At 41.6% G+C, this 15,419-nt stretch overlaps 1 protein-coding gene across 1 annotated transcript in view; it reads right to left on the reverse strand.

Moving 5' to 3' along the window:
* The window catches only part of PGAP1 (post-GPI attachment to proteins inositol deacylase 1), an 868,977-nt gene that overhangs the window by 68,332 nt on the left and 785,226 nt on the right, over positions 1-15,419 (reverse strand). The window contains exon 25 of the mRNA XM_086955415.1: positions 4,731-5,014. Within this exon, the coding sequence (XP_086811541.1) occupies positions 4,731-5,014 (284 nt within the window). The remainder of the gene's footprint in view (positions 1-4,730; positions 5,015-15,419) is intronic.

Consider the following 15,419-nt stretch of genomic DNA (forward strand, 5'->3'; position numbering starts at 1 on the left):
AGGCTCGTAACTTTTTTAGAAACGTGGCATTTGTTTCTAGGTCTTTGTTGCCAAAGGGGTGAAGGTGGCACAAGGAAAGATGTTACGCATGGACTGCTTTCTGCTCTACTGAGTCCCTCAGCCTCTCCTGCATTTTTAGCTTCTGACAGCATCTCAAAAAGTCAAGCCAAAAGTAAACACCGGTCAAGGAGGGCTATGTACCCAAAAGGAAAGGGGACTGTACCTGTGGTGCACAGACAAAGCCTACACAGTACACTTCTCCTCCCACCTTTGTTTGGCCATACAACTGAGTCTGCTGGTGGCCTCCAGTTGAGTCTCTAATAAAAGAGAGAGGGACCCCAAGGCCAAAGGGACAGGGTTCGTTGCTGAGGACCCCAATCGGAAGACACGCGGGACGCTTTATCCGTCGGCGTTAATTAATTAATTAATTAATTATGTGCTTATATAGCGCAGGAATCACTCCCGAAGGGGTACCTCCGCGCTTTGACCGCTGCGAAACCCTTCCTGGCTTCCCTGAGAGATGGTCCCTTAATGGGTATCTCCAGGGTGAGACCAGGCATCCCCGGCGGTCTGGGGGGGCCGTTAGTGAAGATGAGGCAAGCTAGTGCCCAGAGTTGCCGAGTGTGATCGCTGATCAGAGTGGGCACCGAGGCGAGAGAATTATCGAGTCCGCTGACCCTGGTCCAGAAACCTGCCGCGTCGGGAATCGAACCCTGGTCCCGGGCCGTCCTCTGCTCTCGGGTCTGCCGCCTCTAACCAGTGAGCCACACTACATTCACAATAGGGAATGCACGCTTGAACTACGGCGGGTTCCATCTATCGAAGGACTTTATTCATATGTTTCCAAACCTATATTGCCCGTAAAGGAAGTCTAGAATTATAAAAAATACAGAGACTCCCTCCTGCCGGGTTCATTTAACAATAACATAATTTTAATAGACGAGCAATGTATACCGCGTGTTAAGAGTGACAACATTATATGATATTGATATATTTTAAACATTCAAAGTGAGAGGGTATTTTCGCTGGACGAATATCTTCTCTGTGTGGAAAGGAGGCTGAGTACCCCTTATTACGATCCTAATGGTTTTATTGAGAATTATTGGGAAACTACTATCTCAACTGTCCTGATGAAGGTGGTCTATTGTCTTTTTCACCACCGAAACGCGTCGATGCTTAAGGAGTAATACTTGGTCAAGAAATAGAGGAAAATTCAGTATTATTTAGTCCTCAACCTGTACCTCCTTTTTTACTGGAATGTCTCATTGATTATTGTATATTATTTCCGTCCTGTTTGTTTCCCATTTTTTAACAAATATAGTGTATATGAATAAATTGTTTAGACTTATTTTTACTAGAGTGTTTTCACTTGTTTTTAATTTTGTTCACATTGCTTCCTGTTTGTCCATGTGTCATGAATTGATGTATCTTTATTTGTTTGGTCCATAAGAACTAGTTGTTATATGTTCATTCGCCCAAAGGGAATCTCTTTTTTTGACTTACGGCCTCCAGTTGAGCTCAAGTCCTCAACGTTTCTTCAGTCCCCAATAGCATTTTCCAGCCGCAGGCACCATTGATGCCTGCCCAAACAGACATGGTGAACTGATTAGCTATTGTCATTTCAGACATGGGTTGTAAACTCCTGTCAGTTTCGCAGAAACGCTGATTGGTCATGAAGGATGCAGTGTCAGGCACTCTTGGGGAAGTCACGCCTATCAAAAAAATAAATAGCATAAACTATCACTGTAACCTCTTTTCGATTCACTGCCATCACAGGGATGGATGGTGGCCTGCTGGAGCCAGCAGACTACCATGTCTGTGATTGCTTTTAAATAATGCAATCTTTCTTTTTAAACGCAGCCCATTTTCTTGAAAGGAAAACTGGATGCATTTAAAAAGTAAAAAAATGAAACGTTTAAGTTTCATTTTTTAAGGGCAGGTAGTGGTCCTAAGGACTGCGTGCTCTTAAAAAATATGTTTTTCAATCATTCTCAAAGGGGAAGGGGTCCCTTGGGTACTCATTCCCATTTGCGAATGGGTTACCACCAACTTTGAGTAGACAGTATAGTGCGAATGTTTTGCGACTGTATTTTGGTTGCAAAACATCATGCATACCAATGTGAATCAGTATTTGGAAGGGATGCTCCAAACAAGCCCCTTCCATATACCGAGTTGCAATTTGGGCTTACATTTGGAAATGCCTTTTTGCATTGCAAACGGCCCGATTCAAACTCAAAAAGGCTTCAAACATCTAGCCTTAAATCACATACAGCAGCATTTGGGGGAGGAATAGAAAGGGGCCTCACCATCATTGGGAGATACATGCCACAAAGAACTTTGTTTGACGAAGTCTATGGCTCAGCTCCCAGGATGGAGAACATGCCAGCAGACCTCAACTCCCGCCTCTTCTTCCCCATCTCACTCTTCAAAGCCAGCAGCCTCGGAGAGAGGGAGGAACACCTGGGGCATGAGTGTATCCACAGACAAAGAAGACGTGACTTTATGTGAAGGAAGCTCTTGAGTTCACTGCGCAGTGCCTCAATACATATTCCAGTATCTGTTCTGTGTACATGAAGACATGAATTAGTGGAATACCTGCAGCTAAACTTTGGAACTCTCTTGAGCAAATACATGAAATATCCAAAACCACCTGGAATTCAAGAAGGCAATAAAGAACACGTTATTTACCTTCGCTAACACTTTCTAGTGGGTAATCAACTTACTGCACATTCCTCACCTTGTGAATCCGCCCGGGTACCAGACTGGATACAGAAAGTAACCTGCACTAACTCCCATGCACTTCCAGGTGGAACCATCAAACTTAGGGACAGCTTTGCACTGCCTTTTGATTAGAAAAGGTGGATCCACACATAGATGCCACCCCTGCTTGCTGATATCAATTTGTCACTATATCTTCTGGGTCCTCAGAAGAGGAGTGACAGACAAATGAGGATAGGCTGTGTGCCAAATCTAAGTTGAGACCTTTTTAACATGAAAAGTCCACTATACAGAACGGGTAGGAGTGCAAGCAGTGAGGAATCTGTAGTTATTCACCCGGAAGAGCACTACCGAAAGTAAGTATGTTTTTCTTCTGATGCATACTTCCTGAAAAAGATGGAGGGTCTGAGGAGTGGACTTTACACAAGGAAGTTTTGCAGGACTGGCTAAGAAAATGGCCATCCGTACAGACCTGAGAGTCAAGGCAGTAATGCCTGGTGAAAGTGTTGACAGATGCCCATGTAATAGACTATCAGATGGCTTACACCAGATGCCTCTAGCCAGAGCCGTAGAGGCAGGCTTGGCTCTGTTGAAATGTGCCCAAAGGCCCTAAGGAAACTCTTACCTGGCCAAAGTGTAGCACGTCTTGATACAGTAAAGAGGACAATCCATATCAAAAAGGTTTTCTTCTAGTCTGCCTTCCATTTCTTTGCACCAGCAAAATCGACGAAAAGCTGATGGACCAGATGGTGTGCCCCAATTCTATGAATAGAAACTAAGAGCCCATTTGTGATCCAACCAGGGCAACTCGTCGACCTCATTAAAGCAAAGTGGTGAGAGCGATAGACTGCCCCATATAATGACGCAATACCACTTTTGAAAGAAAGGACACCCAAATCTGAAGCACTAATTTGTCAAGGAAGAATGAGATGTATGACAACGAAACAGACATAATTTGCAGCTCTGTGAAGGGTCATGTGGAAATCACAGCTATGAGAGTCAGCAACATCAGGGAGCAAATGTGCTTCGGATCGAGGGGGTGAACATCAAGAAAGTAAAATAAAATTAAGATCTAATTCTTGCAAACAATGTAAGAAAATGTTGCCAAAAGATGGTCAGTATGGTGGTCTTCGCACCAGGCCACAAATTTAGCCCAGCAGCAAGTGTAGGTGGACTTCGTAGAAAGACGGTGAGCTGCCACACTCACATCCACAACATCTGGACACAAATCAAAAATACTTAGCTGGCTCTGCTAAATATGCATGCATACAGGAATATCCATTTCTGTCACAATGCTTCATTTTTCGAAATGACTCACAGAAAATGGTATTGCAACCTCCATGATAGCAGTAATGTATCCACTGTATATGTACCAGACTCTAAAATGAACTATGTTAAACACTCGAAAGAGTTATCATATTTGTAAAGAAAAACCTACATGAAACAGGAAGAGGAATCCTCAATCCAACTGGGGAAACTCCTTAACTTGGTGTATTTGCTGCAGAAGGCTCTTTGATATGGCCAAACCCCTGACAAACTTTTCAATACAATAAAAAACTCTTAATAGTATCAAGAAACAGTTCTTTGTTATTTGTGAAAGAACATGCTCTAGCAAAGTGATGTGCTGTGCATAGTTCCCTTTAAATATTTAATGTGAATTTGCTCGGTATGATCTGGTTATGGATTTAGCTCCACGAGGAGGATTCATGCAACATGCTTGGACTGTAGATGCTGCCCTATTCATACTGCATTGCGTCGAACCTTCACAAAATGATCATTGTGAAAAACTAATACGAGAATCTGAAAAGAGAAAGGCATGAAGTCCAATGTTGTAATTATAGGAAGTTGAGTTCCTTGCTCAAGATATTCTTTAACACATTTTACGTCATCACATACACGACTGAACCCCTAATCTTGCTGAAGGTACGTGTTTATGAAAATCATTAAAACTGTTAGTGAAGAACCATGGTGAATTATTTCAATACGTGATATTTAAAAAAAATAAAGTTTACCTGAGGTTTTTTAACCAAAAAATTAAAGATGGTAAAGAGAGGAGTATTAGCCATGTAAGTAAATTCATGATTGTAATATGCATCTCAAGACTGTTAGCAGCATCCTCAATGGCTGGGCTCGAAGGTAATGGTAGTTTTTCCTCCACCGATGAATTAGCGGCGGGTGACTCGCGCTGTAGGTGGTCTCCGTCTGCTGCAGAAGAGTTGCATGAATCATACTTCTCATGCGATTTTTTGAGGGAATTATTAAAGGTTGTTTCGGATTCTGCATTGTGATTTCCAACCTGTGTATTCAATTAAAAGTATACAAGTGAATACATTTGAAAAACAGATTAGTATATCTTACTAAGCCTCCTCTGATTAAAGTGATAGATAGTTGTTGTAACGATGTGACAGTGCTAACAAGTACAGGTTTATAAGCTATATTGGCATAGTAAAACGCTCTTTCAATGTTCCACAACTTCAACAACCCAGAGGATCCAACCTCTGCGTACACAAATGTCTCTTGACCTGTCACATTCATTCTCAGGAATAACTCAATTCACAACACTGTTTCACTTGAACAAACATCCTTGACCTGTAGAACAGGTGTAAAGTAGCATGGCCTGTGTGTCTTTTCACTCTCAAAGTGCCCCCTTCCTAAATGAGTGTGGGCCAAGTAGAGTACTTAGTATCGAAAAGGCTTTTGTACTATTAATTGTTTATAAAGGTGTATATGATTTATTAGGTACAGGCTTAATTTTTACATCTGAAAATAATAGCCTACCCCTCTTTCTTGTGTCCCTCTTTGCATTTCAAGGGCTTGTTTCAAGACCCTCGCTATAAAAGGATCTCCATGGAGTGCTGCCCTAAAGCTTCACTCTCCTTCACACTATTCTTCCATTTCAGCTAAGTCTTCCTTATTATTTCTAAGGTTAAGGCAGTAAGGGCCTCTTCTCTTTGTGCTCTTCTCCCTTTTGGTTCTCTGCAGCACAAGTGGGAGAAATATCCTCTACGGCATTAGATGATTCTTTCAAGACATGAGTTTCTTCCTGCATGTATTTTTCTCAGGCAGTGTTGAAATTGTCCACTCTCATTTCACCTAATTAGATCCGGTAATTGAAGTATTACTCCAGCTGATCTATTTACTATCTGCTGACCTATTTATAAAGGAATTATAGCAGTCGGGTATTTTCTAGAGTTTCCATGGACACAGAACACCCAGACCCAACTGATCTCACAAAAATGACCCTCTAAGCACTTTCTTTTTGTGCCATGTGTCTATTAATGCCTCAACGTGTTCCCCATGTGCTATTACTGGACATTTCTCAGACTTGTGAGTCATTACAACTGAGTCAGCTATACATCTTATCCCCACTGTTTCACCCATAGCAGCAGTTACAGGCAATATGGCCTCATCCTCCACAATAAAAATATTGTGGGCTTTGGGGAATTGCTGGTCTGGGTGGCAGGGATGTAACATGGTTCTTATCCTATGTTCTTCACCTAATTTGATTTAATTTGGGTCCCTTGTAAAGTTTTTCCAAACTTCCAATCTCCTTACCTTTTGCCCTGTGACCCGTTGTCCTATTTCTACCATTGTGTCCTCTTGAGCCCAATGATAAACACATGCGATTTCTATTCCCACTTGTAAGCCTACCTTATTTATTTGCTTAATCTATTTCTTGGTCACTGAAGGTAACGAATTGAGGGACTGTTCTAAATACATTTTCTCCAAAATGTCCTGTTTAGTGATGCCGCTGGAGTCCACCATTGTTTACGCTAGGTCTTTTATTTTATAAAACAACGCTTGAGGAGTATATCATGGTTTTCATTTTCCAGTCTGGAATTTAATCAATAACTCTTTGCTACTAAACCCACCATTTTCAGTATAGCTTTCTTTAAGTATTCGTACAGAACTGTTCTTGTGGGATTGATGATTTGATATGCTGAACCTTAGTTACTAGAGGTGATATATACTATCCCCATTGTTCGACTGGCCAAGCAGCATTTTGAGCCACCACTCAACGTTAGCAAGAAAGGAAGCTGGGTCTTCTCTTGGGATGCATTTTGGGGTAATTTAGGGTGGGCTCTAGTATTTGTTATAAGGTTTGCCTACAAGAGTACAAGAGTTGCGTGGAGCTGCGTTTTGTGTCAGCCTATCTGTTTGTGATTGAATTGCCTGTGGTAGAGCATCCTGTACTTATTTTCCACATATTGTTCAAATACCATATGAAGGTCCATCGGGACTTCTTCTAATTGCTGACTTTTGACACCAATTTTTGTGAGTGGACAGAAAACCTCTTTATTATTCTCTTAAGAGCTCCTCGGTTTCTTTATTATAGTTTCTTCAGAAGTCTACACTTTATATCTAAGTGCTTCACGCATCATGTGTCAATATATCTCGAAAAATAGGTATAGTCACTTCCCTCTTTTTCTGAGACTTCTTTCTGGTATTTGATAAGTTAATATTCATTCATCATTTACTGTGTTCACAGAGGTTTACGGCATCAGCCGACTCTGGGATGGTGTTTCCTACTTTTTCCCTCAGGAGCAGGGAATCTATCTCAGGAGAACATGAAGAGTAAAGTCGGGTTAGGATAACAAAAAGGTGATCTTATCTTTTAATAGATACTATTTTCCCTTGCTATCACTGCCTCTTCTTTACCATCTTTGTCTATTCTGTTATATACATTTCATCTAAGACCTCTGTTCTCTCCCTGTCTCTGGTTGTGTTTATGGCCAAAAAGGGAAATAGATATTAGCAACCTAATAAAAGATGAAAAAACAACTATGTTTAAAGCCTATTATTTATTTATTTCTATTCTCTAGGCTTTCTGTTGTAATCTTCTATTTTCATTATAGAGTTTAGACTCCTGTGTTGCCATGTTTTATATTCTACCTATGTGCAGATGTTCTCTTCCAAGGCAGTTGCTGTTGGACTGGCCCAGGGGAGAGCCACACTTTTCTTACCTAGGATTTATTTCTACAATAAATCTTCCTGCAACTCATATTTTATTTGTACTAGTATTTTTGTGATACTACATCACTTTCTTCGAGTGAATATCTTCCGCACTGTTGCTTCTTCTTTGTTTCTTTCCTTTTGTCAGTCTGGACTCCCTTTTGCTTTTATTTCCTATTCTTACACATCCTCCATTATTCCCCTTATTGTTTCCTACCTTGCCAAGCCATCCTCGAACCACTGCCTGGCCTCAGCTTTTCCTAGCTCTCATGTTGATGGTGTTTCCATTGCTTCGGATGGTGTCCAGCTTCTACTTCACCAGTGGTATCTCACTGTTGTCCTCGGGATATTCCTCTCTACTCCACAGGCTTTCAGACGCCTTCTCCTCTGCAATTGCTTCTTCTGCTACCCATGTGTCTGATGTTCTTCTCGTTGGTTCAGATATTTTTCCACTTCCCACTTTTCTCTGCGAGCTTCTAATCTTCTGCTATATTTTCTTGAAGTCCTTCTTCTATTTTAAAACCTTGTAGGATGCACCCGGGGTCTGACAACAAGTTCACGGACCACAAGCACTTCATCTCTTCAGACAGATAAATATTCCCATGAGAACCTCAACCCAAATTAAATCTGTAATCTCTTCTGGATTCCAAACAACTTGCTTCCTTTTAAAGCTCAAACCCTACCTACCTTAAATAGATCTGAAACGTATAATATAAATGAGTCATAGCACCAAAAGTAGTTACATTCAAAATACAAATGCCTGAGGTAAGGTTACACATAACCATAACCTCACAGCTGGAACAAGCTTGTACTGGCTTCCAATTAAATGATAACGCAAATTATAATGTTATGGCAAGACAGAGGGCTATCATTATGCAATACACCTTTTATTGCCACTTCCAGCAGGAGACCTTGAATGTATTCCAAAAAGAACGTTAACAGCCCAACAATGGAATAGAAGTCTCAGTCCAATAAAAGCTCCCTGCCAGCCATTTTCTTCCTCTTTGGTTGCTACTTCTAGCAGATAAGTATATGTATTTAGAGTTGGGGATTTATTTATTTTGTTTCATTATAAGTTGTTGGTTTAGAGATGTGTGGTATTCTGATGTCTATTTTTGTTAAATTGTGCATAGAATCCATTTTTGGGATTATTCTTAAATTAAAAAAAAACTGGTAATTTTTAATTTTAGGTAAGTATTTTTTAAGATTTTGTATTAGACAAAGCATGTTATTTAATTATAATATTGAAGGCTTAAGTTTTACCTTTTCAAACGTTGGATGGCCGCAGCACCGGATGAATTTATTTAAACATGCTTGATCTTGCTCGCAGTATTCACACGAATGTTGTGGGCAATTTAGAGCCCAAGATTACTTCAATCGAGAAATAACACGGACAACCATATTAACGTTGGGCACTCTCTGTGTTACGTTGTCTTTGAGGGGAATTTGAGCTCATTTGCGCTACAAGTGACATCATGGACACAGTACGCAGCTTGGAAACTTTTTGCAAGCCCGTACTGTGATCAAAGGTTCATAAGCAAACAATTTGGCAAAAAAGTAGAATGAAATTACATAAATATAGTTAAATATTTTCACCCGAGTTAGGATTTTATGTGAGGGGAATAAACATTTGTATTTAAGATAGTTTGGGTTATTTAGAACTTAGCTCTACATCATTATTCGGTTTTAATGTTTTTTCTGAGGAAATTTGAAGTATCAGTGCTGGATGTCATTGTTAACGGCACAGCGGATGACAGTTTGAGTTTTCCTGTCATGAATGAAGGAAGTCGATTTGAGGTGTTTTTCTGGTTTCTGGTTTAGGAAAGTGTTGTTTATATATAGCAAGAAAGATTGATATATTTTGAAGAGTAATGTTTAGGTAGTTTTTCATGTTAAGTTAACGGTTGGTTTACATATATAAAAAATGTATAAATATTGTGGCGGACTAGCTTGGTAGCAATAAAGAAAACTATGAACCGATTTGGGTCTACGTTCGTTCCTTGGAAGGAAACAAAAAGCGAGAAAATACTATATATATATATATATATATATATATATATATATATATATATATATATATATATATATATATATATATATATATATATATATATATATATATATATATATATATATATATATATATATATGTATATATATATTTATATAATAGAATATTTATTTGTTTTTTAGATTAGTAAGAGTAGGATTTGGTTTATTATGGAGGAACAGGCTTCAGAAGAGGCTGGCCAAGTTGGAAAAGTTTCAGAATTAATTAATAAAGAATTAAGAGACTTGGCACATGAGTCATTTAGAGCAGCTTTTGGCGAAACTAAAGTTTTGCTTAATGAGGAGGATGAATATTATTAAATTTCGGAAGGCGAGGAGAGACCTGTAATGGGGCCGGGGGAACATGTATGAGAAAGAGAACAAATTTGTAAAACCAAAATGAGCAGAGGGAGTCCCAAGCAGCTCAAACAGATTGGGTGTCCTTAGCGACATACCGGATGGGCAGGTTAACCATGCAAATGACAACAAAGATGTTGATTAGTACATCTTAGATCTTGATTATAAGGATTCTTCTGATGAAGAATCTGAAGGTAGTTCTAAGAGCAAGGATCCTTCTAAAGGTTTTGTGACAGATCCTTTGGGTGAAAAATGTTTTGAGCCTAGGGAGATCAAACATCCACGGGGATCAGAATGGTGGCCCCTGAATCATGTTCCCAAGTATGTTAAGAACTGGATTCAAATACCTCTGGAGAAGGAAAAGCGTAGACTGATGAAAACAGAGTGTTCTGGCCCTGTGATAGGTGACAAGGAAACTATGACACATAATTTGGATAGTGAATTAATAACTTATGTTTTTAAGTTGGGGCGTGATCCGAGGAAATATTTGGAGAGATTGTTGAAACAGTGTAAGTATAAACCTTTAGATGTTTTGGGCCCGTTGGCCAGAAAATATGAGATTTGGTTGAGGAATCTTATGTTAAAGGTTCTGACTTGGATATACATTTTTTGAGAGGTTAGTGCCAACGTGCTATATGTTTTCTTGGGAATGCTAATGATGCAATCATTTCTGACAGGAGAAAAGCAATTCTGTTGCATATAAAGCCAAAGTTGGTGGACTTGTCTTGGAAGGAATCTAGCCAAGAGGCAAAGGAATTCCTCTTTGGAGAAGAGATGGATAAGAGTTTGAGTAAATATGTTCAAACTTTTACGGCCTTGGATAAGGCACATTATTCTATGAGGAGAGTTTTTTCTGGCCAAAGTAATGCAATCTCTCGGCCGTACTTTCTATATGTCCCAGTTTACAGGAAGGGGTTCGTTTAGAGGAATACAGGGAGCAAGTGTGGGAAGTATTTACCCTCAAAGAGGAAGATTAACTAGAGCAAGGGCATCTTGTGGAAAAGGTCAAAATGCTCGTCAGGAGCAGATGAGCACAAAGAAAGTCATTGGTTTTATCCACAAAAGAATGGGAGGAAGATTGAAATTTCACATGGAGAATTGGAGAGCAAATTACAAAGGATGCATGGGTGCTGGTGCTTTCTACGATTGCTGGTTATCAGATAGAGTTCGACACAATGTCTTCACAGCATCAAGAGCCAAGGGAGCTAGAGCTCAATGCAGACTTAAATGAAGTGATAGCATGCGAGACTGTATCTATGCTGGAAAAACGTGCAATAAAAGAGATTTGCGAAGAGGAAATGGGTTTTGTAAGGACTTTGTTGTAGAAAAGACAGACAAAGGTTGGCGTCCTGTAATAAATCCGAGGAATTTGAATGTTTTTTTAACTTACAGGTATTTCAAGATGGAAGGTATCCATCTTCTCAGGGATTTTTAGTTAGAAGGAGACTGGTAAATAAAGTTAAAAGGTGCTTATTTCTCAGATCCTATAGCAGAGAAAACCCAAAGGTTTTTACAATTCCGTTTGAGGGGTTGATTGTATCAGTGTTTTTGCCTTTCATTTGGATTAGCCTCTGCCCCATGGTGTTTCACCAAACTAATGAGAGCGGTGGTAGGTTTCCTACGAGAGAGTGGTGTTCATCTTTTAATATATCTGGACGACATTTTGATCCTGAATCAATGCAAAGTTCATCTAGTAAATCAGAGGGACATGGTGAAGGAGTTATTGGAGTCTTTGAGTGTTGTGATCAATATTGACAAGTCGATTTTGAATCCCGTCAGGATCTGGAAAGTTTGGGCTTTATGGTAGACAGGGCGAAAGCTCAACTTTTATTACCACAAAAGAAAATTGGAAAGATAATGAAGGAGGTAAGGTTTGGCTTGAGGAAAGGGTCAGTCAGACTGAGACAAATAGCCAGAGTTTTAGGTCTGCTATCTTCATCAATACAGGCAGTGTTTCCAGGTCCACTTCATTACAGGGCCTTGCAGAGAATGAATAGATTGGAACCGTCAAAGGTCGCTGGTAAGGAGACATGGTGAGGATTTCTTAGGAGGCTCAGAAAGAGTTGGATTGTTGGTTAAAAGATTTTCAGACTTGGGATGAAACAGCGATTTTTGGAACAAAGCTATATTTTGTTTTGGAAACTGACACAAGCAATCTAGGCTGAGGAGCATTGTGTACAGATCAGGAAACAGGTGGTGTCTGGAATTTGAAAGAAAGAGAGAATCATGTCAATTGTTTAAAGACAAAAGCAGTTTTTTTTGTTTTACATACTTTCAGATCGCATTTTCATGGTGCGTCAGTTTTGTTGAGGATGGACAATATAACAGCAGTGACTTACATAATCAGGCTAGGAGTAAGCAGATCAAAAATGTTAGCGGAGTTACCAAAGGAGATGTGGAAGTTTTATCTGGATCACAAGATTGGTTTGGTTGCTCAGTATTTGCCAGGAAAAGAAATTGGGTAGCAGACTGAAATTCCAGGAACTTGATAGATTTCAGCGATGCGTTGCTGAACAAGGAAGTGTTTGAAGAGATTCAGGGGCGAATGGCTCCTTTAGACATATTCAATCAGGGAATTGTCAAGTGAGCTACTCACCCGTGAGGGTCTCAAGGCACTGGGGGAAGGGGTTGGAGGGGGAGCAGCTACGGTCAGTCAAAGAGTCAGGTCTTGAGGGTCTTCCTGAAGATGTGCAGAGAGGGGGTGCGTCTGATGTCTATTGGGAGCTCATTCCAGGTCTTGGCTGCGATGTAGGAGAACGCTCTTCCACCCGTTCTGGCTCTGCAGATGCGTGGGATTTCGGCGAGGTCGGCGGTTCGGAGGTTTATCTTGGGTAAGTGAAGGAGATTCTCTCGTTGAAGTATTGGGTCCAGTGTTGTGGAGGCATTTGTAGGCGTGGGTGAGTCTCTTGAAGGTTACTCTCTTCTCGACGGGGAGCCAATGTTGGGTGTTGTGTTCTAGTCGAGGGATGCCGAGGACGAATCTGGCTGCGGTGTTCTGTATGGTCTGGAGTGTGCGGGTGACTTGTTGATTCCGGCGTAGAGAGCGTTTCCGTAGTCCAGTATGCTGGTTATGAGTTAATGGGTGATGGTCTTTATTGATTCGGGGGGATCCATTTGAAGGTCTTGTGAAGTATGCGGAGGGTGTTGAAGCAGGTGGAGACTACGGCATCGACCTGTCGGGTCATGTAGAGGGAGGAGTTGAGTACGATGCAGAGGTTTCCGGCATTGCCATGGGGCTTGGTGGGCTTCCGAGGGCGGTTAACCACCAGGTGATGTCCCATGTGGTGGGGGAGGGTCCGAGGATGAAGACGTCTGTCTTCTCGGAGTTGCGCTTCAGGCAGGGGCTTTTCATCCAGGATTCAACATCCTTCATTCCTTCCTGGAAGCGGAGTCTGGTGGTGACGAGATCCTGGATGAGGGAGAGGATGAGCTGGTTATCATCGCCGTAGAAGACAATGTTGAGTCCGTGCTGTCTGACGATGGCGGCAAGAGGGGCCATGTAGATGTTGAAGAGAGTAGGGCTGAGTGACGATCCTTGAGGTGCTTCGCAGTTGATCTTTATATGTTTAGAGAGTAAGGGAGGCAGTCTGATTCTTTGGGTTCTGTCGGTGAGGAAGGAGCAGAGCCATTCGAGGGCGGTTTCCCGTATGCCGGTGTCGTGGAGTCTGGAGGTGGGTGTGTGGGGGGAGATGGTGTCTAAGGCTGCGGAGAGGTTGAGTAGGATCAGGTCCACAGTGTGGTCTTGGTCGAGGGGAGTGCGGATGTCATCTGTGGTGGCGATTAGAGCGGTCTTGGTGCTGTGGAATCCGGATTGGGAGGGGTCGAGAATGGAGTTCTTTTCGGAAGATTTCGTTAGTTGGGCGTAAACGGTCTACTCAGTGAATTTGGCCGGGAAGGGGAGGAGGGAGATGGGTCGGAAGTTTTTGAGGTCTGAAGGATCTGCTGTGGGTTTCTTGAGCAGGGGCTCGACTTCTGCGTGTTTCCAGTCACCGGGAAAAATGCTGGCATTGAAGGTGGTGTTGATGGTGCGTTGTAGTTCTGGTGCGATGGCGTCTCTGTGGAAGATTTGCAGAGGGCAGGGATCCATGGGTTCTCCTGAGTGGCTGCCTTTCAGGGTCGATTAAGTGTCTTCGGTCTGTTTGCTTCTAGACTGACACATTAGTTGGAAATATATTCTAGCTGGAGGTCGGACCCGGGTACTTTAGCAGTGGATGCTTTCCCCCAGGACTGGTCGGTAAGGCAGGGTTATGCCTTTCCACCGTTTGCAATAATGCAGAGAGTCTTGGTCCAGGTGAGGAGGAAGAAGTGCCAGTTAATGTTTGTGCACCTTTTTGGGCATCACAGGCTTGGTTTCCTACAATTCTGGAAATGGTAGTAGAGATTCCTTATTTTGTGGCATGGTGCAAGGGTTTGTTGATAGGAGTAGAAGGACGAGATAATCCTTTAGTAGAGGCGAATTCTCTCAACCTTCTAGTTAGGAGAATTTCAGGATTTCTGGAAGATTCAAGGATCATTAGGGAACAGCTTCGGAGTATCTCAATGAGTCCTGGGTGCCAAGAACACATAAGAGATACAGAAGTGCTTGGAATGTCTACTTTTGTTGGTAAATGGCAAGGGATTTGGATCCCTTGGAAGTTGATGAAATGAGGGTAGTCAATTTTTTTGCGGACCTTTTTCAAAAAGGTTTGACGTCCAGAACACTAAACTGCAATAGATCGGAAATAGCAGCTGGACATTCTTTGGTTAATGGTGTTTCTATTGGTAGGAGTCCTTTGATGTGTAGGGTCATGAAAGGTATTATGCTGAAAAGACGCCTGGTTTTCAAGTATGACACTGTTTGGGATGTAAACGCAGTGTTGAAGCTTTTTCAGTCATCTCCAGGAATAAATATTTTTCTTTGAAAATGCTTTCTTGGAAGGTTTTCTATCCAAGATTTGAACACAATTCAAGATTATATGTTGTTAATTGTTTACAAGAGTTTAAAGCAAGAGTGAAAGAGAGTGGTGAGTAGGCAGTGGCAGTGTCTACAGCCACTGTGCTCGGCGCTGAGGCAGTATTTTAAAAGCGTTTAATGCGTTTTAATTTTTCTTTTGACATTGACATTTTTAATTCTCCTGTGCCACGTTAGTTGCTGGCTTACCTGCTGGATCTGACGCCGGGGCTGATCTCTTCTCTCCTTCCCGCCCTGGTCCGACGCGGTGACTAGCACCGTTGCGCGGAGGGCGAGGGAGGTCGAGACTGCTACTTCCGGTGAGCGGGGGGACCGGTTAGCGGTCTAATGCTCCTGAGGCACTCGCTCTGGGGCATAAAAGGCGGATGTACTCTCGACAGCGCAGCGGACA

This window comes from Lissotriton vulgaris, chromosome 2_1, assembly GCF_964263255.1.
Source record: "Lissotriton vulgaris chromosome 2_1, aLisVul1.2, whole genome shotgun sequence".
Classification (NCBI taxonomy): Eukaryota; Metazoa; Chordata; class Amphibia; order Caudata; family Salamandridae; genus Lissotriton; species Lissotriton vulgaris.